Below are 23,138 nucleotides of genomic sequence, written 5' to 3' on the forward strand. Positions count from 1 at the left end.
ATCAATAAAAAATTGTAATTACTAGCTTAGCATTTTTCTTTTTTTTTCTTTTTTTTCTTTTCATATTTGCCAATGAAGTTTCAACCAACGAAAAATTGCTATCATTGCTTTTGACGATGATCTGACTATGTTCTATTGTGTCGTCTCTCATTCATAGTAAGATTACCAAAAGTATATATCTTATTGATAAAACCCTACTTCATATTTATCGATATTGCGCTAAGATTTTTGGTAAATAAATCGAAGTGAGAGTTAAGAATTGTTACTTTTATGTTAAATGCACAAATCAAGGGTGTTTTGAGCTTGAGAATGTTAGTTTTTTTTATCAAGACCTTTAAATTTGTTATTTATAATTAACCTTAATACTTATTTTTTGTTACTATTTTTATTTTACTATTGACTTGGTGTGGCGGTTTTTAGCACCCGGTATATACTGGGTAGTAAATATTTATACATATACGATTTAAATGGATTATACAATAACGTAATACAATACACAAGAAATATTGAAGTTTAAAAATTAGAAATATCTTTCAAAAAATCTAAGTGATAGCAGTAGGAGCTTTAGCACGTTTAAAAATCTTCATATTTATCCTGCATATAATATTATTTAAAGGAGGATTTCGTTGTAAACCAGTTTAATATGTGGGTATTTAAATTTAACAAATAGAAAATTTAAAACACAAAATTGTGGATGTTTGAAAATTTCTATAAAATTAGGTCTCAGGCACCAAATTGTCAAAATCATGTACTTCTACAATAAAATCTGTGTACGTCAACTTTAAATCTCATTATAAAACAAGCACTATTTTGGTACGTTCGATAAAGTTATTATTTGGAAATTATTTGTAGTTCAAAATTTTGATCAAGACCACAGTTTTTAAGTAAAATGCAGGGAATCTGTCTAAGTCCATTTTGTACTTTTTTTTTTGATACTGTCTTTGTAACAAGGCAAAATTTTAGAGATAAAGGATGAACATCCTTAACCTTTAGAGTTTTTTGTGCATTTTACTTTGTGTCATTCTCCCAATAAAAAAAATTATTGCTACAATTTGATTGTTAAATGTAATAATGTATGTATAAGCTAAATTTCGTAAAAATTTAAAAACTAAGCTAAAATTTTGATAATCAATAGTGTATTTACTGGATTTTACTTCGGAAATGTTTGTATTAAAGCGAAACAAGGCAAGTTTTTATGAATTTTTTTAATCCAACAAGTTTTCCAAGGGATATTACATTAAAAATAATATTCGCAGAAGTTGTGATAACTTAACAAAATATCCCCAAAATTATTCAGATGTTTAGCATGATTCATTTTCTGGTTGCCAACCTATTTATCAGGGTATCTTCTTTTTGGGCTCTATACTTTGATTCAAAGTAGATAATACAGTGTGACATTAAAATTTCATTTCTAGAAATTCTGAAACATCACATTTCAAAAACAACACGTTGTTAAAAGGTAACAATGCGATTGAACCAATCGAATTTGTTCAATTTGATCACGTGATTAGTTAATCACGCATTTAATTGCGGATTAAAATAAAGACGCTTCTATAAACCGACCATTAATCCTAGTTTACAAAATTTTTAAAATTATGCATTATAAATTATACAGGGTGTCTCAAAATTGTCAAAATACGAGTTCAGAGCTTTTTAGAGAATTTTTTCAGTAGTTCAAATTTCGGAACTTTTCCACAAAAATACATTGGTGTGAAGATCACTCTTTGAACTGCTTTGTCTTCAAATACAGGCTAAAAGCTTTAGTGTTTATTCTTATTTATGGTAAAGATGATTGTGGAGAATAATAATGTAAAACAATTTTCCAAAAAATAGCTTTATTTTGGAGTAAAAAAATTTATAAATTTTGAATTTACCGTTTAATTTTTAAGAAAAATTACAAATTTGTAAGATTTTTTTACTTCAAAATAAAGCTAATTTTTCAAGAAATTGTTTTACATTTTGTATCATTGAAATTTTTAGCCTCCTTCTGATTATTTTGAAGAAAATGCAATTTAAAAAGCACTTTTAAACCTTTCGGACTTTGCTAAAAATGGTATCCTTACTATGTAAAATATCAATACTTCGTAACGATAGCATAAACCCTTTTTGGAGTTTTGCCAAAGTTTATTTTATCCTGACCTTCGAAGTTATTACTTGTAATTAAACTGATTTCTCACGAAAACATTGATCATTTAATTAAAGCTCAGCTAACGTGTTTGTTCCGTTATATAATGCAACAAGTTGCAGATATACTCGGAATTAGTATTAATTATGCTTATCTGCGACATGAAACACCAGTGCAAATACTGATCTAAAGCACTAAAGCAAAATTTGAGTATGTTACTTAAATATTTACAACTACAAGTAAATTAATTAACCTAGCCGAATTTTCGAGGTTTGAAATTTTTTTTTGCAAAATAAAAATTTATTTTTGCGTGGTAATTTTTCAAAAATTTGCTAAAGATTTTTTGATCTCGACTTTGTTTAACTCTGAATATAATCCATTATATAGAAAATAAACTATGATAAATTGTACACATCTGGTTTCTTGAATAGACGAAAGTAACGAATTGAGAATCTATTATTCACAATAGTTAGTTATTATTTACTATTACTCTAAAAAATCCAGAAGATTGGAGAATAATAATTTAATGGGAATTGATTTTTGTTTGCTAATGTTTAACTTAATAATACTTCTTTGAGCCCAATTGACACTACACCTTTCGTTCTTTCGGTAACGAAAAACCGAAATAAGACACAGAATTGCAATAAAAATTGCTTATAAAATTTGTATTTTTTTATTATTTAGACTGATTACTAAAAAATAATGAAAATATCTGGAGATTCCGTCATATCTTTTTCACAGAAAATTGGTTCGTTAGACATTCCTGAAATAACGCATTCTCTAGTTAATTGGGCAGATTCTGTAATACAACGGGGCTTTAAATTAAGCGATTGTGTTAGAGATAAGGTGTATAAAACATACCTACTTTCTTGTATACCTACATTCACTGAATAATTAACGAATCTAATAAAACTAGGGGTGTGCCATCAGATAAACGACTGTCTGTGTTGAAATTTTAAAGATTGTAACTATAAATTATCAAATAAATTAAATTCTCAAAGGCAACAAATTAAAATGGGTATTACTTGTATTTATTTCAGGCACTCGTAACAGCTACAATTGTGCATTTATTATTAATAAAAAAATAAAAAAGTCTAGTTTTCGATGGCAAAGTTGTGTTAATAAAAAATAATAATTATACAGGGTGTCCCAGGGGTGTGTAATCGGTCTATAACTTTTTTAGTAATTGAAATATTGGTAAACTGGTTTTTTATTATGCGATAGATCGATGTAAAATCTACAAACTAAAAATTTTTTTTGTGTACAGAGTGTTGTATACAAGATGGTAAACCAAACTTATGTTTTTTTAATGGAACATCTTATATATTTTTGCATAATTGGAATAATGTAACTTTATATAAACTATAATGGGTCTATCTTTTTTCGTTTTGAAATTATTCAACTTTTCGTTATCAAAAAGACCAATTTTTGAAAAATCACTGCAAAGTCACTTATGAATATTTTACTGCAAACTTCCAACAGAAAAACTCAGAGTACTTTTTAGTTTTAGCATACAGTCAACTTTTTGTTATAACGCACAGATAATGTACAGGGTGTGTCAAAATGCAAAAAGTTGATTAACTAAATTTTTTTTAATTTAACACTATATTTTTTTGTATCGATAGCATTTTTGATAGGCTTTCTAACGGTATGGGGTTTGCGTAGCAAATTAATTTTTGTCTATTTATTTTTATTTTATTTATTTTTTCAGATTTAAAAAAAAATAATTTATTACAAGAAACAAGAGCATCTGATAATTCAAATCGTAATATATTTTTTGATATGCACTAATGTGACTAATTACATTAGTAATCTAATTTTTACCTAAAAAATATTTCAAATTTGCTACACAAACCGCATATCTTTAAAAGGCTTATGAAAAATGCTATCGTACGTGTAAAAAAATACATGGTGTTCCATTTGAAAAAATAAGTTATTCAACTTTTTGCGTTTTGGAACACCCTGTACATTATCTGCATGTTTCAAATAACAGCTGACTATTGCTAAAAAACTACAGCGTATTCTAAGTTTTTCTGTTGCAAATTTTTTGAAAAATATTCATAGGCGACTTTGCAGTGACTTTTCAAAAATTGGTCTTTTTTATAATGAAAAGTTGAATAATTCTGAAACTAAAAGAGATAGACTCATAATAGTTTACATAAAGTTTTATTATTTTTTTGTGTAGAATACAATTATGCAAAAATATCTAGGGTGTTCCATTTAAAAAAATGTAATTTTGGTTTACCACCCTGTATACAACACCCTGTGTATAATAATAATACTTCTAGTTTGTGGACTTTAAGTCGGTCTATCGGACAGTAAAAACAGCATGGCAATATTTCAAATAATAAAAAAGTTATAGACTGATTACACATCCGTGGGTCACCCTGTATGTGCTGAGAGTTTGTTTTTAAATTTTGTACGCCCATTTCGGGCACATATCTCACTCTTAATTTTTAATCTGAAAAAATGTGTTTCTTAGCATTTTTATTAAATACCTCCGAATATTAAAAGAGAGCAGCGGGGCGCATTGTTTATTATATTTTGTGCGAAAAGTTTCCCCCAGGCCATACAATTTTAATAAACTTTGTCGTCTTGTTTAAAAATCAATATTATCTTAACGTCTTCTCTTACAGGTTGTATCTGGTGGATAAAGGTGATCCCGAAAGTTTAGCCCTCTTTTTAGGAATTGAGTGCAAGAATGAAAATGGAGAGCCCAAGTTACAGAAAATAAAAAGTGGAGTCAGCGTTCCATTGTATGTTGCCAAAACTCTTGAACCTGTGAGACTTTCCAGAGGCGAGGCAGATCCTCGTTTTCCGGATGGAATACCAAACGATGTAAGTCTTGTTGACGCATAGAATGGGATAAAAAAACAATTGAGTGGGTCAGAGAAATGTGCCGTGGTCACAGGCGATAAGAAAATGTTAGTTTCGATGAGTGGACACACTATCTATAGCAGACAATGGACAAGCGACCGGTTTAATGTTTTAAGATATTTTCTTTGTAACTGAAACATAAACGCGTGTGGAGCTTTATAAAGACAAAGTTTAGTTGTTTTGTTCGCTGGTCCTGAAAGTGCTATTTCTATTTACGCTCGACTGAAACACTGAAACGACATTCTTATGATGTTATGTAATTCTGTTTCGGGTTTAGTTTAATTAAAGCGTTCGGAATTATAGATAGATGTGTCTCGAAAAATTCGGGACAGTCTGGGTTTTGAACAAAAAGAAAAAAACTGGTTAAAAAATTTATAACTAGGTATTAGCTGTTTCAAAACTATAAAAACGCCAACGTCGCATTTTCTCTCAAAATTAGCTGTTATAAATTATTCATGCACTTCAAAAAAATAATAGCTAAAGTAATTTATACTTTCAATGAAAGATATAATTATTAATAACTATTTTACGATTTTATCAATACTATTTAAAAAAATAATTCGGTAAAGTTCGACGTTGGCATTTTTATACTTTTGAAATAGCTAATATAAGAAGCACTTTTTCCTGGATTTTTGTTTTACTTTTGTGTTTTGGACTAAAACTAATAAAAAAAGATAATGTTATTTTTGATCTAATTTTAGTTTAACAAATTTTTCGAAAAATCTGACTTTTCACTCAAAACACTAACACCTCAAAGAAGACAAAAAGCAAATGTTTGACTCAATTTGACAATTTTCAGTTTATTTTTTGTTGTTCGTCGGTTGTTGTTTGTGTTGAGTTTATGAAATTAATTTAACTTCCATATTTTGTTGAAAAATTTGCTCAAAAGGCAACATCATATTATAGACCCAATAGTTTGTGATTTGTTTTAGTGAAATCTAATAAAAACTCTGAGTTATTAGCTTAAAAACATTCTTAAATTGTCGGGAAAGCTTTGATTAAATTTCATTGAAGAATTTCTCTACCTAAAAAACATGTTAAATAAATCAGAAAAAAAATTCACAATCTTTAGATGAGTTTTAGTTCTAATTTAATAAAATAACTTAGTTTCATATAATTAACTTAAATTGTGTTTCTGGTTGAAAAGAAAAATGTGGTAATTGCTTAATTATACAATTATATTTTATGTGTGTTATATATTTTATATTAAATATATCAGGCAAAAAATATTTACCTAGTTTCTGTGCTGCTTGAAATTGAAGTTAGTTTTATTTTCTAGTAAGTTTTCGAGTCAAAACTAGAGTATTGTAATTATTTTTAAAACAGAAGCTGATAAAAAGATTTTTAATAAATGTAGTCACAAGTTTACTAAATCGTTAAGAAAAGGAAAAATATTGTGATTTTTAGATTGATTTTGTTACTTCTTGTTTTGGTTTAACAATTTTTTTTTAAAAACACTGTTTTACTCAAAAGCGTGTTGGAAGTGGGCGAAGAATAACAAAAAGAACACCAGTTTTGAAACAATTTTGATGTTTTTTGGGTAATTTTTGACGAAAATTTGTGAAATAATTGAGTTATGTAATTAGCTTAATCTGCATTTTGGTTGAAAAATGTAACTGTAAATAAATCGCTTGAAAAAAGCATAAATTACAAAAATTTTTATTTAATGTTTCTGTTTATTTTTGAAAAACGAACTACCATTAAATCAACCAAACAACTATCTTTTATATTAAATAAATCACGAAAAAGAATTCACGAACCTTTAAATTTTTTTCTGTTCCACGTTTCTGAAATCGAAGTTAGATTTAGCCAGGTGTATTTTTTAGTAAAGCAATTTAGGCAATTTTTTGTTGCCTTTTACAGAAAATGAAACATTGTGGCAAATGTTGCAGTTTTGCAAATTTTGTGATTTCTCGTTTCGGTTTAACAAAATTTCTCGAGAAAACTTAAATGTTTAATTTTAAAACGTGTTATAGTTGGCAACAAAAAAACAAAATAACATAATTTTCGATCGAATTCGAATGTTTTTTGGGTAATTTTTGGCGAATATTTCAGTTGGAAAATGAGGTGAAACGCTCGAAAAAAAAACAAAACTTGTTTAGGTTTAGTAATTTTTCTGAAAATTTTTGCCAACACTTTGTTTTTCTGGTAAATGTACTATGTTAAGACACCTGAAAATATTATATTTTATATTAATTTAATAAATCAGGCAAAACATTTCTTTAGACAATTTTTTGTTCTGCTTAGGTTTACTATATACTATGTCCATTGTATTTTGGAGAATTTTTGAGGAAATTTCGCATAATTTTTGATTTGAAAAATGTGGTAAAACGCTCGATATAATTATGCACCTGATCTGCTTTGTAATTTCGGTTTAATGATTTTTCTGTGTATTTTATATTAAATAAATTATTAGTCAAAAAATTTCACGAATGAATAATAAGACTAATGTTTATCTATTTAGGATTATTTTAGAGGAAGTTTTCTTGTAAAGACTGTAGAGATATTTTCACTTATTTTTTATTTATTTATTTATATCTGCCTATGCATAATTTTTGCTAATCTTGTCATAATTTTGTTTCGCTCTATTGAATTGGAAGACAAATTTATTTTCTAGAAAATACAATCAAGAGGCACTTTTTTGTTGCCTTCTATTAATAATAAATCTTTTGTTATCATCCGTTATAAAATGTAGTAACACTGTTTATTTTGAATCAGTAATAAAATAAAAATTAATGTTATTTTTGACCAAATATTGTGATTTCTCATTTCTTCTCATCTCAGGCATCTCAAGCAAAAACATTTATATAAATAATTAACTCAATTTCGGTTTTTGGTTGTGAAATGTACCAAAACAGCTCGTAGAAAGCAACATATTTTCCTATCTATTTTTAATTAAATTTAATTTTTGGATGTGTTTTAACGAATTCGGAAAAATTGGTTCTTAGGCTTAGGAGGTGTTCTGACTCTCGGAAAAGGTGAAAATTACATAATTTTTAATTTAATGTTGAAAAGTTTCGATTTATTTTTGAAAAAAGTTACGAAATAATTCAGTTTTTAACTTATACATTTTTGTCCACTTGTCTCTTGCAAAAATTTTTGTTTTTAGCATAAACACGTGCTAAACTCAGCTCTGTATTGCCAAGTTGTCTCTTTTTTCTTTTCAAAAATCCTAAAACATAATTAGGTGGATAATTATTCTAATCTCCTCAAAAATACAAAGTGTTCAAAAATGGTTGTTCATCAAGTCGACTATGGAATTCAAATTCAATGTGCCGCTTTTTCCAAATGATTATTGTAGTTACTGCACTGTCATCTCTGTCAAATAATTGAATTAACTTTTTACTCATTTTTTGCATTTTTAGGCAAAGTTATTTCAAATGAAGGGTTTGTTTTTTTGTGTTTTATATTTCCGTGATTTTTGTTGTTGGGTATTCTCTAGTTTTTAGATTCGAAGCTTTTTTACATTATTTTGACGGCATTCACAATTTAGATTATGCGGCACATTACGTTCAAATTTCAAAGGTGACTTGATGAACAATCATTTTGGAACACATTGTACAAAAGGTTAAAGGAGGCTTTTAATTTCTTATCATTTTTCAAATTTTAAGCATTCTCAAGAAGCATTTACTGGACATCGTTAACAATCAAGTTTAAGAAATAAATAATAATAAATAATAAAAATCCAATATTCTAGATTTTAGTATTTTATTTAATAAAAATTAGAGATTTTGAATTATCTTTTATTAAGTAATTAAATTTTAGTTTGAAAAAATCCTTTGTAAGGAAACAAAGTTTTTAATCAAACTGATTTAGGAAATAAGCGGTAATTCATAAATCACAAATACATGGTCAATATTGGAAAACAATTATTGCATTTTGAATTTCGCAAAAGAGTGCGGATGAAAGCTTTCTGTGAAGCTTACAAACGGAAAATATTGTTTGCAAAATTGCAATATTCTAGGAAACTATATTTTTTACATTAAAATAGTGTTTTTTATTTAACAGATACAGTTGTGTTTTCTTTGAACCCAAGCCCAATTTTATTTTTCGCAAGGAACATCCTCTATATCATTTATTAAAATATAATTTTCTCTGAACGATCCCGGCCTTATATTAAAGTTTGCTTTGATATCTATTATTAAAGAGCTTCCTCCACTGAGCGGTTTACTAAATTCACTGTTTTCAAAACGTTGGCTCGAACAACTTGTAGTTTATCAATCGGAAAAGTGAAATAAATTTTAGACGCATCAGCAATTATGTCCAATTAACACCGTAATTTAAATTTATTATCGAACCGTAAGTTATAAATATAAAGCTCACGGTGATATTTTAATTTACGATCACATTAATCTGTGATTAGTGCGAATTAAATAATTTATACAGAAGCAACAAGCTGATTACAGGAGTATGGAGGAATTTTGTAAAATCGCCTGTGCTTTAATTTGTCAAACGGAATGATTTGTCATTGTGGTTGTCCGCAGTGTATTATTGATATTTAAGGGCGAAATGAAATCTAATTTCCAGCATTCCAGGAAATTCAATAACTACGACAATAAAAGGGACAAAACAAATTCCTGACGAGTCGAGTTTTTGAAGCTAGGTCATTTATCATTTTCAATATTTTAATTACTACACAACTTCGAAGGTGAAGAAATATCTCTTGGCATTTAATTCGAATCTCGTAGCGAAATAATGCTTGTAAATACTCTTTCTTGTGCCAAGAATTCATTATCGCATCTTTAGATCGAGAATTGAATTTAATTTAGACTTTTAAAGAGCTTAGAAATCCCCGCACGGATGTATTTTTAGTCGCTTATTCGGTTTGCACAAGTTTTTTTTGTCTTGATTCAATTGAAATTTGATGATTCGTCGGAACGAATTAATAATTCTCCCACTTTTATTTTTACGGTGGAATATTGCTGTTTCGACATAAAAGCAGCGTAATAATGATGTCGTGAATGTTGCGAGCAATAAACAAACCAATAAACACTTTGAAAAGTCGAAAAATTCATAAAGTTGGTCATAAAGATAAAACTATGTAGATTACAATTCCAATAAAATTGTGGTGTGGTAAATTTTTTGCGCAAATTTAATATTCATGGTAGAAATTCTTGGTTACTGGTTGTTCTTCTGCACTATACTGGTTATGCTTATGAAGTTAAAAGTGGTCGCGTGACGAGATTCACGCATAAATTCATGAAATTGGATGGAGGAATTTCTTTTTTATATTTATTGGAAATGCTTGTCACATGTAACTGCTTTTATAATTGGTTTCGATTAATAAATTATTAATAGCGCTTATATGAAGTAAAATAAATGTATAAATAACTAATTATAAGCTCAAACAACCGATGGATTAATTGGTTAGTAGAGATTTTAATTAATAGTAATTAGTACATGCTTTTTATAATTAAATTACATATGCCATTTTCTTTAAAATATGTTATTGATGTTGGAATAGCTGCAACACTACCGCTACAATTCTAGCAGCTATTTCTTCATTATTTCCAAATATATTGATACAAGATTTTGTTTTTGTACAGGGTGTCTCAAAATTGACGCCCGTGCTTTTAGGATTTGCTTCAGAAGCCTAAATCAAGTTGAAAGTTAAGAGAAAGACAATTGGAAAATTTTTTACTCTTAACTTTCTATTTGTATTAACACCCTGAATCAAATTGCCAACGCACGGGCGTCAATTTTGATACACCCTGTATAACTAAAGTCATAAAAGATAGCTAGAATGAAACTAGTTTTGTTCAGAATTTTGGAAAAATTATGGCTAACTTTAAAGAAAGTTTTGTAGAAGAGTCGAATTTTAAAATGATAAATAAACGATAAAAAGATAGGTAGTAAAGTGTCCAAAAACAAATATACCTGTATTTCATTTTCGTGTGTGGATTTTTTGTATTTTTTTAATTCAATTCCAGACTAACGAACTTAAGAGAGAGAAAGTTGTCAAAAAAATTTAAAAAAGAGTTAAAGTAGACGAAAGCAGTAATTTTACACTTAAATTTGGTTATTACTGATGACACTCATTAAATTTGTCAATAAAATATTTGACAATACAAGTTTTTGGCAAACAACTCCGAACGTGTTCGGATTTACGTTAGGGTTGTAATAAGAAAAATGTTCGTTTTTTAATACTAAATTAAACAAAAAAAGAAAATTGAAAATAAATTGTAAACACTCTGTAGTAATTCAGATTAATCAAACTTATTTAATAAGTCTATTAGACCTTGTTAAAGACGTAGGTAATAATAATGCCATCAAAAATGCACCGTTTCTATTTTTTTTCTAATTATTATATCTAAAGATGTAAAACTGATTTTTTTGGTTTTTATTTTTTTTTAATAGTAATCCCTGAACCGATTTAAAAAAAACATGTAAGAAGCTAAAAAGGGATTCTAATGAGCACTAAAAAATAATAGCATGCCAATAAAAAAAATATACAATGAAACATATTTTCCTGAAATACGTCCTAGAGTATGAATAACGTCTACAAAATATCAAAAGTCTAACTTTACTAATAACTGAATATCAGAAGACGCAATTTGGGCTGGGCCACCCTGTATACCTAACTTTAAGTATTTTTTTATAAGTTTAAGGGGGGTTTATAGAATGCTTCATTAAATTTTAATTCGTTGTTAAAAGTTAACAATGCGAATACACACCAATCAATTTGGTCACGTGATGAGTTAATCACGCATTTAATTGCGAATTAAATTAATTATACTTCTATAAATCGGCCCTATGTCGAACTTTTTTAATGAATAAGTTTCTTTTTTGTCGTCTTTTGTCATAGCATTTTCAAATAATTCTAACCAGTAAATGAAAGATTAATTATTTTGCTATTTTTACAACTTCATCACTTAAACATGAAGTTGTACGTTTATTAGTGCAATTAATAAATATGGGGCTGGTTTATTGAACATTTATTGCAATCAAATTTTAATACGCGATTAAATTTTTACTTTGTCATTGCAAAGTAAATGCCAACTTAATTCGAATTAGTTTAATCTAGAATTAAATTTTAATTGGCTTTTTGTGAACCGTCAACTCAGAAAGTGTTGTAGTACGAGAACATAAATTTTTAATATAGTTTATAAAATAAGAAGAGGGATCGACAAGACTGAAAACTTTGGAAAACGCTAGAAACGCTTGGACATGTCGCTTAATAAAATATTCTTGGAACAAAACATTTATTTTTTTTTATTAATTTCGTTCTGCCTCCGTGACAAAGTTTGGTGAAAAATTAAATGTTTTTTTATTGAGAAAACTCATTATTTTTGTGTAATGAAAATCAGTCCAACATCAAAGCATAAAAAGATCAAATAGTGGATATCCGGAACGGTCATATCGATTTCAATTCTACCTGGCCGGTTTAACTGAAATAGAAATACGGAAACAATAAAAATGAAATACCCATTTTAACGCCTCAGAAAGCATCAATCTCTTCTACGTCTAGATCAATCAGTTCAGTTCCTGCTCAAATCTCAGTAAACCGAATCTACGAGTTACTTATTAGAGACCGGATTTAAAAATCCGTTATTTATTAATAACTTTAATACAAAGAATTTTTTTACTATTTTTACCTTTATATGTAACCAGTTCTTTACCACACAGTTGGTGCGCCAGTTTTTGAATAACGGACGGGGCAGCAAAAGTTTAGAATATAAAAAAATCATATTACTAGATGATTAACTTACAGCGCGATTTCCATTTTCTAAACTACCAGAAACTAGAAAAACACTCCATTTTAAATCCATAACAAAAAAATACTTTTTTATCGCAAAATTCATTAAGTGGACGGGGTGAATTTGATTGTTTTGCATATACAGTGTGTCCGGAAAGTCGCGCACCTCTTTTCGTTAATTTTCTACAAATTATTTATTGGAAAAGTTGATACAAAATAAATTGTTCACCGATACTTTCCACCCTTCTTTGGTGGACAAAACTGGTCCAGAACCACAACAATTTAATTTAGCGGAGCATATATAGAGCGTCATCAACTATGGTTAATTATAGCGCTATAACGTGAATGTTTAGAGGCTTAGAGAATATCAGTTTTGTTACGACTTTATACGGACTTCATACGAAAAACTACATTACATAGACCATAGTTTTGCAAAGCGTCTTGAATTGATCCAGAAACCGAGTCATGTATTTTGAAGGAAACCTTACATTACTAAAATTATTTTGAAAATCTCGGTGTCAGGGTGCATTATTTTTCGAATGGCTGTTTAGGAATTAGGAAAAATAAAAATTGTATCAACTAATTACATTTTTAACAAAACAGATATATTTCGAGTTTGAAGAAAAATTGCGACTTAAGGGAAGTTTCCAAAGATCCGGTCTCTACTTATTAGTGTCGAGAACATTTCACAACAACCCGAAAAAGAAAGTTTATTATTTCACGCCTATTTTGTCCTGTTCAGGGGGACATCGCCCATGTTTTATGTCAAGCGCTAATGCAGCCCGACGGGCAATTAGCCGCAGTCCTCGAAATGTGGCGTCGCGAGCACGAGGGCCCCTTCTACGAAGAGGACGAGGAAATCGCATCCAGTTATCTAGTCTGGGGTGGGATAGCTCTGCACTACGCCCACCTTTATCTCAACATGAACAAGCAGAAGAAGCTCAACGATTTTCTCCTGGCTGTGGTCAAGTACGTCGTCACATTCGCTCTCCAAACGAAACTAATTTATTGCAATGTTTAGATCGATTTTCCAAGATATGGTCAGCATGGACATGCTGGTGATGAAAATAATGAACTTTGCTCAAAGACTAGTGGATGCGGATCGCGCGTCCCTATTTCTGGTTGACAATAAGAGCAAAGAATTATATGCCACTATATTTGATGTGGGAGTTGAGAAAGATCAAGTTGAATGTTCGAATGGCAGCGGTGACAACGAGGAGTTTGGGAAAGTCGACACGTCAAAGGAGATTCGGTTTCCTCTGGGGACGGGAATCGCAGGCCAGGTGGCTATGACCGGGGAAGTTCTCAACATCAAAGACGCCTATGCTGATTCGAGGTTTAACCGCACGGTCGATCAACTTACAGGTAGGAACATAGATTATTATTTAATATTTCATCTAGGTTTGCATGTGATTCAATATTTGAGATGGTCTTGTTTCAACAAGAAATTGTACAATGTGTTTTTAAATGATTCTCATCTAGTTAACTACATAAATTTGTGCCGCTCTGCTTAATTGAATTATCTGTCAATAAATGTCAAAACTGTCATTTGTGAAATTTACAAATTGTCAATTAATTAATGTTAAAAATTTCATTAAAATGCAAATAAATTGTTACCTGTACTGGAAAAAGGAGTGGTAATATTCGGTGTTTAAATACCTGACACGGTATTTCTGATTTTACATGGGAAATTCACAGACGACTAGATGAGAATCATTGTATTTTTAATAAGGCGTAATTACATAGTGAGATGACTTCTGTTTTAGATACAAACCTTTATCGTTATTGCTTGAAAGAACAATTAAGCAATATTGTCAAGTAACCAATTATTATTATGTAGTTAATAAAGGAAATAAATTGCTTTCATTTTCATTACAATAAAACGATGCATCAACTGTTCCATTCAACAATATACAATTACAGAGTTAAGCGTTTACTCTTACTTTTATTTAACTGTGCATGTATTTTTTTTCAGCAGAACTTATCTACAACTATTATTTTCTGTCATTATTTGTAGTAAACAAATGTTGATACTAATTAGAATTATAAAATTTAATAAATATTTAAATATTTTTACAGAGGTGTATAAATATTCTGAAAAAATTTGCAAAGGTACAGTTGTGCCCCTTAAAAACTAGGATATTGATGTCTATTATTTTATTTAATATTTTAAAAATTCGGTACTTTAAGATGTGCTGTCTAGTTTTCTTTGCGAACTTCTGTAATTGCAGTACGAGGTTTTTACGGGTTCATCAAAAACAGCAAAAAATAAAAAGAATATTTTGGGTCTGTCAACGTGTAAAAATGTATAAAAATAAAAAATGTTTTTTTAAAAAAGCTTTTATTTAAAAAATGTACTAAACACAAAAAATATTATTGTTTTTCAATCACAAAAGAATATTTTTTCTTACAGGTTCAAATTCTAATATTTATAAAATCTTTAAAAGTACAGTAGTTTATTATACAATTAAAGAAAAGTTGTTCATTATCTGTAAGTGATGCAAGATGTCAACTTTTCTTTACGTGTATAATACGTTTTCTCTTATAGGTATATCGAGAAATTTTTGTTAAATACTATAGGGTAAAAAGACTAGAAAAACGACTCTTAAATTTTTCATTATTCTTCACTAATCCTTTCATCAAACTAACTTCCTTTAAAGATGAAATAAAAAATTAAAAACAGTATAAAAACTCAAAAAAGCAATGAATAAAAAAAGAAGAAAAAAATAAAAGTTATGGCGATTCTTACACAAAAAGTTTTATCTTTTCGTTGTTGCTTTATTTTATAAGTGTTGATTGTTTTTTGTTTATTTTTTGTGTTTAGGTGTCGTATTAAATGTTTTCATGCTAATTAGTAATTGTACAAAAATCTTACAAAAAACAATATCCGTTTATAAAACAAGTCAAGGAAAAAAAATGAAGACCATTATGTTTAATTGTCAATATTTTTTAAATTTTGTTAAATTTATTGTTTTTATTTCTCATTTTATTTTTTGTCTTGCCTATTATCAGAAAGTTAAAGATGTGCACATCTAAAACAGAGAACAAATATATCAGATGTCATTTAAAAAAATTAAGAATGATGTCACAACTCAAAAACGCGTGACATAAATGTTACTATGCCGTCAAAATGTAGCATTTATAAAAATTAAATTGACCTTTTCGATGATTTTTTTGAAAAATGAAAAACATCATCAACAATACAGATAATATTTTGGACACCAACTTAAATTTTACCCTAACAGAACTTTATTAAATATAAGATATTATATTAGATATAACATTTATTAGATAGATAATATTTTTTTAATAACTGAGTAATTTTACTAGAGTTGTTCAAATATAAACAGAAATTTCCTTACAACTTATTATTGAAACAAAATTTTAACAAAGTTCCTTAAGCTACCTATTTTTCCTCTAGCTATAAGCTCTTAGACCATCTATGTGGAAGTTTCTAACACCTTCTCTATAGACCGTGTGCGTAGCGGGTTATTAATAAACATTTTATGTTAGTCATTGTAAAATCCAACGTTTTCTAGTGATTAAGACAGAACATATTTTGAAGCTACCAAAAAGATGGCAAAATACGTGGAAACAATAGTTGTGAAAATTTGGTTTCAGAAAAAAATTACTAATTACTAATTAATACTAATTCCCTTAATTATTTTATTTTTACTAGTATATACTTACACAGTGGTTTCAAAATACTCCAACTGTAAGTTTTTGAATTTTGTTTCGTAGAAATTATGAAATCAATGTATATAACAGGATTTATAAAGTTGTATAACAAAATCATTCACTGTACGAAATAAACAACAAGAAAGAACGAAAAAAAGCCTTCAAAAACAGAATGTAAAGGAATTTTGCATCTAAATATTTAAATTCATTTTACTTACCTATTTGACGTACTTCTACTACTTGCTTTTTCGGATTATTCAAAAAATTTTAAAAGACATTAAAAAATTACGACAAAAAAACATTAACGCAAACAATAACTTTCTTAAAACTTTTTTAACGGCTATATTCCAGGCCAATTCCTTTAAATAAGTCCATGTACTATTTTTAGCACGAATGTTTTAGGAACCTGCCCTATATTAACAAATGCATTACAATTATGAATCCGAATAAAACAGAAATTGTTAATTTGTTAATTGGTTATTATCAGTATTTTTGTATTATTAAATATTCTTGTTGTTTATCTACGTAGCGATTTTTAATGACCATTATAATTTTTTTGGTTGAATCGATACAGTCTTTATTTAATTTTATAGAAGGCGAATTAAAATAATATCCAGGATTAAACTAATTCGAAGTGAAATTACGTTTTTAGAGATTCTTAGTTTGATAGTTTTGAGAAGGTTCCTTGCATCGCAATATGGTAATAGAATGACGAACGATCATAATAATACTGATTTTTAAATTTTCATAAATTCTTTTTTATATCTTGAACTATCTTTATAAACATTTTTGCTTCATCTTGATTTTTTAACAACAGAAATATTAATTGATGAATTGTTAATTGTAATTATTTTTGTTAATATTGAAAAAAATGTTATTAATTTGTTGGAAGTTTTATTGCTATTCTTTATCTTATTTCGATATAAAAATAAACAAGTTACTTAAAGGTGGATGTAATAAAATGTTGTCACACAAAATGCTTACCTAACAGGTCTGTCGACAAGCGTGATATAAATTGGACACAATTTTCGATTTTTGCTGAAGGGGTCGCAAAGATCTGTGTTTCTGAGTTTTTTTACAAGCAAAAAGTTTCGTGTTTGACGTAAAAAAAATTATGAACACCAGAGGCACTGTAATTGTATATTTTGTTTTCCTTGTGGTTTTTTTCTCATTTTTACATAAACTACGAATTTAAGATATGGGTTTAAAACAATTATTTTATTTTAAAAGTTGCTAAAGTGTTTAACAATTTGTTAATATCGGAGGTGGAAACTACTAACACAAAAGTCCAGCAATTCCAATTTTTGTACAATTAAAAACTGCAATTACCGTTAAGTGAATGAAGCCACTTCCATTCGAATGGGGAGAGAAGTTTCAGGCTTTTACACAATACGAGAGATAGTTATTAACCCTAACTGTAATTCGGTGTAAGCTAAAGGCAATAAAATTTGAGAACGAATAGAAATTTTTGCCAACCATTCACGAGAAATTAAAGCTCAATGGAAAGAAAATAATTTGACAAAATATTGATTGGCGTTTTTGCGGGTGACAGAATTACGAATTTAAATTTCTTTTTTCCGTGTGGTAACGTTTCCAATAAAATCCTACCCAATAAAGACCGAATTCGAGAATAACTATTTGCTCCGGAAATTTAAAAGTTAAAATACTGGTTTAGCAAGTTATACAGTTTAGTACAAACGAACTAGCCAGAAAGTTTTTGCATCAATGATAATGTATGTACTTGATGCATTCAAATTACGAGTACATTGCAATTTCCGCCAATTAAAACGCCGCTAATGGCAGGGCGCTGCGAATTTAATAACATTTTTAATAGTTTGAGCAGTCAAAATGAAAGGAAATTACTTCAATATCAAGGATAATTAAGCACGTTTTAATGAGACTCTTAGGTAATTTTCTATGCATTCAAGTCGTATTAAGTTGGTGCACAAAAAATGACCGCTACTTCGCTAAAACTTAAATTATATTTATTTTAATTTGTGGCATCTAGAAGGTTTGCTACAAATACAGGGTGAATACATAGGGAAGCAATTGAAAAAATATTTATAACCTTAAAATCAATAAAGAGTAAAATGTAAAATAAGTAACTAAGAAATTTTTGTTTTACAATAATTTGAAAAAATTTATTTTCAAATATATCGGAAAAATACCAAAGTTTTTTTGTTTTTTTTTAATTTCTTTACCTCTGTAAAGAAAAATTTATTTTTTTTGTTATTTTGTTTATTTATTTTTGATTACAAGACCTTTTTTCAAAAGTTGAATACACAGTTCTTTGTAATTAAAATTAATTAATGAAAATTTAAAGTTCAAATAGACCTAACCTTGGGAATTGCAACAATAATTTTTTAAAACATTTTTGCGAAAAATATTATTTTGTGATCGCTTGATTTAGAATGACACCAAAATCATTCTAGTTTTTATTATAAATTATAAGGAGTTTTGTGCATTTATTAGCAAACGTTGAATTCTGTCTGATATAAATAGTTTTTGTGATATTGTATAAAGTACAATAAAATCCCAGATTCACCTTTTATACAGGTTGTCTCGTGAGGAAATATATTTTAACTATAGGTTATGCTTTAAAAATAATTTGACCAGTATTTTTATTTTTTTCAAAAAATGTTTTAAGTGTGACATTATTAGCCTTCAACAGTTTAAATAATCATTTTAACAGATGAAATTGTAAAGATGTAAAACATTGTTAAAGGAGACTTGACATAAATTAGTTTATAACCCTGTAGCAAAAATGCAAAATTTGAAATTTTAAAATGTTTTTTTTGTTTCGTGGAAATTTTTTGTAAGAAACTTTTTTAAAAAGAAATACAAAATATATAGATCAATTTATTTATCTTGCTTAATCTATGGTTTAAATGTGCGAGGCACCCTGATCATGATCAACTAAAAATAATCCACATAATTCATTATATTGTTTAGTTAGTAACATGTATGTCATCGTTTGTTTTTAAAACGAATTAAAAAACATTGAATATAAAATTTCCCACAAAAGGGTTCTTGCCTTATTTTGTAAAGAAAGAATAATTTGATTGCAATTAAATAAATAAATCTAAAACCTTAACCTAAGTACTGAAAAACTACAAAAAATCACCCCTTTTTAAATAAAACAATAACAGAAAGGTAAGGCTCTTTCCGTAAAATTTTTAAAAACTTGTTTGTATTTCACCATTTTATTCTATTGTTTTTAATTTCTTCACTTTGTTTTTTGAATGATAAATGATAAAAAAGTACACCATCAAAAATAGAGACTAAAAAATGTCATTTCTTAAAACTTTACGTCATCATAAATTTTCCAATAGTATTAGAATGTAGTATTTAAAAAAACATCGCACAGGTCGATTTTGTTTTTTTTTAATGACCCATAACAGAAATATCAAGAGATCGAAAATGTACTCAATTAGAGCAAGCTTTGAAAGTGAAGCTCACTCTAATTCAGAACAAATTCGATGTCATGCTATAAATTTTATGCGTAACTTTTGACTTATTCTGTATTTCTACCAACGAAATTAAGGTTTTGTATTTTACTACCATTTATTTGATTTTAATATTAAGTATTTTTGTTAAAAAAAGTGTGATTGAAAATTGAAAATTATTACCTCACACCAGTTTTTTGTTTTAAATATATATTTTATTTATACTTGTAACCAAGTTTTAATGAGTTAAGCAGCTTAATAATTTAATGGTTTTATGAAAAAACCTAACATTCAAATGACATGAAATTAATTCAGTAACATATTCGAGATCCCTTAAAAATTATGTTTCAAGATGACAAAAAATTATTTTTTTTATTTTGTTTTTAAACAACACGATTTTTTTTTCAAATGTATACAGGCTGTCTTATCTAAAAATTTTGAGCCTGATATCTGAGTTATTTGTCAACGGATTTTTATGAAATTTTAAATTATTCAAGACATATCAAAGAAATCATCCCCAATAAAAAATGCTGTAAGAAAAAACTCATCCTTGAAAGATGTTTGTTTTGTATGTAAAATAAAAAAAATAACATGGGTACAGGTGAAAAAGCTGAATTTTGGTCACTCCTACTCCTACATTTATCTCTCACCCATAAATAGTTAAAAAACAATATTTTTGACTTACTTGTTGTACTGTAAGCTTTATTTCTTTCAAAAACGGCTAAAAGACTAAACAACAACTGAAAAATTCTAGACGCTTGAACGTTCAGGGGTTTGGAAATATCTCGTACACTGCTGATTGGATTCTCTTCAAAAGTTACAGTTACAGCTTGTACTATTTCTTCGTTTCTAGTGACGTTTTTTGTCCTCACTCGATTTAGTTAACGTATGCTTTTTGTGACTGCAAATTATTGACGATTCTCTGAACATTAAATTTTATGAAGGCTTCATTTGAAAAACATTTTAAAAAAAGTTCCGTGGGCGAATATTTTTTCCTGTTTCAATAACACAGAAATTTCTGCCACTGTTGTTTGTTTTTAAAGTAATTTTACTAAATCAATCATTTCTACTTTTCTAACACCGCGCACACCAATGACAACTTTTTCAGTGGTGCACAAAATGCAGCTTAGCAAGTTTCATCATTTGTTTCAAAAGTTTTTTGTAGCAAGTTTTTACCAACAAAATATAATTTTTTCCCTGGTTTAACCAAGCGATTTGGTTAATTTTTTGTGTGGCCACCAATTTTTCGAGGTTTAATGATCTAGTGGTAATTTGGCTTAGTTTTAAATAATGTTTTGAATTTACATTTTTTACCTTGAGGTCATCTTTTGCTCCTAATTGAAAGACCACCTCCTAAAATATGTACTATAAATATTAAATACGAGTATAAACTATAACAATGCGTTGACAAATAATGATATGAAGCTCGAAAGTTTTAGGAGAGATTTTTTTGCTTAACATTGAGGTTTTTGTGGAACTGTTTTTGGTGCATTTTTGCATGGACTTTTTATGAATTTACATTTTTTGCTCCTAATTAAAAGACCACCTCCTAAAATATGTCCTACAAATAAATATAGATAATAAATAAAAATAAATATTAAATACGTGTATAAACTATAACAATGCGTTGACAAATAATGATATGAAGCTCGAAAGTTTTAGGAGAGATTTTTTTGCTTAACAGTGAGGTTTCTGTGGAACTGTGTTTGGTGCATTTTTGCATGGACTTTTTATGAATTTACATTTTTTGCTCCTAATTGAAAGACCACCTCCTAAAATATGTACTACAAATAAATATAGATAGTAAATAAAAATAAATATCAAATACGAGTATAAACTATAACAATGCGTTGACAAATAATGATATTAAGCTCGAAAGTTTTAGGAGAGATTTTTTTGCTTAACAGTGAGGTTTTTGTGGAACTGGTTTTGGTGCATTTTTGCATGGACTTGTTATGAATTTACATTTTTTGCTCCTAATTGAAAGACCACCTCCTAAAATATGTACTACAAATAAATATAGATAATAAATAAAAATAAATATCAAACACGAGTATAAACTATAACAATGCGTTGACAAATAATGATATGAAGCTCGAAAGTTTTAGGAGAGATTTTTTTGCTTAACAGTGAGGTTTTTGTGGAACTGTTTTTGGTGCATTTTTGCATGGACTTTTTAAAACTGAACATAGGATAATTCAATTAATAGTGTTTACCTTATAATACAGAAGATCTAAGCACTTTAGTAATGCATTGTTATAAATTGGACATAGGATTAATAGTGTTATGTGATATGTGAAATAAAATCCTCACTGTATATTTTTCCTAAGGCCCTCAGGAAGTTACGATATTTTTTTTAATTCATTTGAACACGATTATAGAGATTTAAAATGAGGTACCAACTGATCTGTGAGGTAATGATTTAATTTAGGAACAATTTCTAATTGTAAAGAAACCATTTGGTTTATTACTTTTCGTAAAAATTCAATTTCAAATTTTGCGTTCACGCGACTGTTTGAACAACTCCTCTTTAGCCGTTCTCAGTACAGTTTTGCTTTTATTGTCCTTAAATTCTCCGCGTAATAAATAGATGCATTTGCCTGTATTTTCGCAGGTTATCGAACCAACACCATCCTCTGCATGCCCATTTTCATTCGAGGCTCAGTGATCGGCGTGGTCCAGATGGTGAACAAACATTCCGGCCTATTTACCATCGAGGACGAGGAAGCGTTCGAAATGTTTGCCGTTTACTGTGGACTGGCCTTACATCACGCCAAACTTTACGACAAAATCCGCAAATCCGAGCAGAAATATAGAGTGGCTCTCGAAGTATTAAGTTACCACAATAGCTGTACCGAGGAGGAATATCAAATTGCAGTGCGCGAGGGAATTCCGGAGAAAATTGTAGGAATCGACGATTACTACTTCAATCCCTTCCAAATCGAAGATTTCCATAAAGCCATCTACGCGATGTACATGTTCATCGACCTCTTCGGCCTCGCCAGATTCGACAAGAATTGCCTCATGAGGTTCTCGCTCACTGTGAAAAAGAATTACAGAAGGGTGCCCTATCATAATTGGACGCACGGCTTCTCCGTCGCCAACTCCATGTACAGCCTCATAAAGCATTCGGCGGGCGCTTTTCGCCCAAACGAAGTGAGTTTTTCTTTAACTGTTTTATAGGAACGCCTAATTCGATTCCAAGTTTAAACGAGGTTAATGTGTGCATAAAGCAAATATGAGGGGAGGCTCAATAGGCAGTGGCGTGTTATAGTAGATGCCTAAAAACCCCGGGCTTGGGGCGCAAAATGTTAAG

The 23,138-nt window shown here is 28.8% G+C and overlaps 1 protein-coding gene across 10 annotated transcripts in view; it reads left to right on the forward strand.

The window, feature by feature from the left end:
- LOC659510 (probable 3',5'-cyclic phosphodiesterase pde-5) overlaps positions 1-23,138 on the forward strand; it is a 94,018-nt gene that overhangs the window by 50,315 nt on the left and 20,565 nt on the right. For all 10 annotated transcript variants that reach the window (XR_010333393.1, XR_010333397.1, XR_010333400.1 and 7 more), the window contains 4 exons: positions 4,762-4,963; positions 13,441-13,667; positions 13,720-14,063; positions 22,437-22,978. Coding sequence is in view for 4 of the 10 variants with exons in the window: in XM_064355577.1 (XP_064211647.1) it covers positions 4,762-4,963; positions 13,441-13,667; positions 13,720-14,063; positions 22,437-22,978 (1,315 nt within the window). In the remaining 6 variants the exon portion in view is untranslated. The remainder of the gene's footprint in view (positions 1-4,761; positions 4,964-13,440; positions 13,668-13,719; positions 14,064-22,436; positions 22,979-23,138) is intronic.

This window comes from Tribolium castaneum, chromosome 1 (genome assembly GCF_031307605.1).
Source record: "Tribolium castaneum strain GA2 chromosome 1, icTriCast1.1, whole genome shotgun sequence".
NCBI lineage: Eukaryota > Metazoa > Arthropoda > Insecta > Coleoptera > Tenebrionidae > Tribolium > Tribolium castaneum.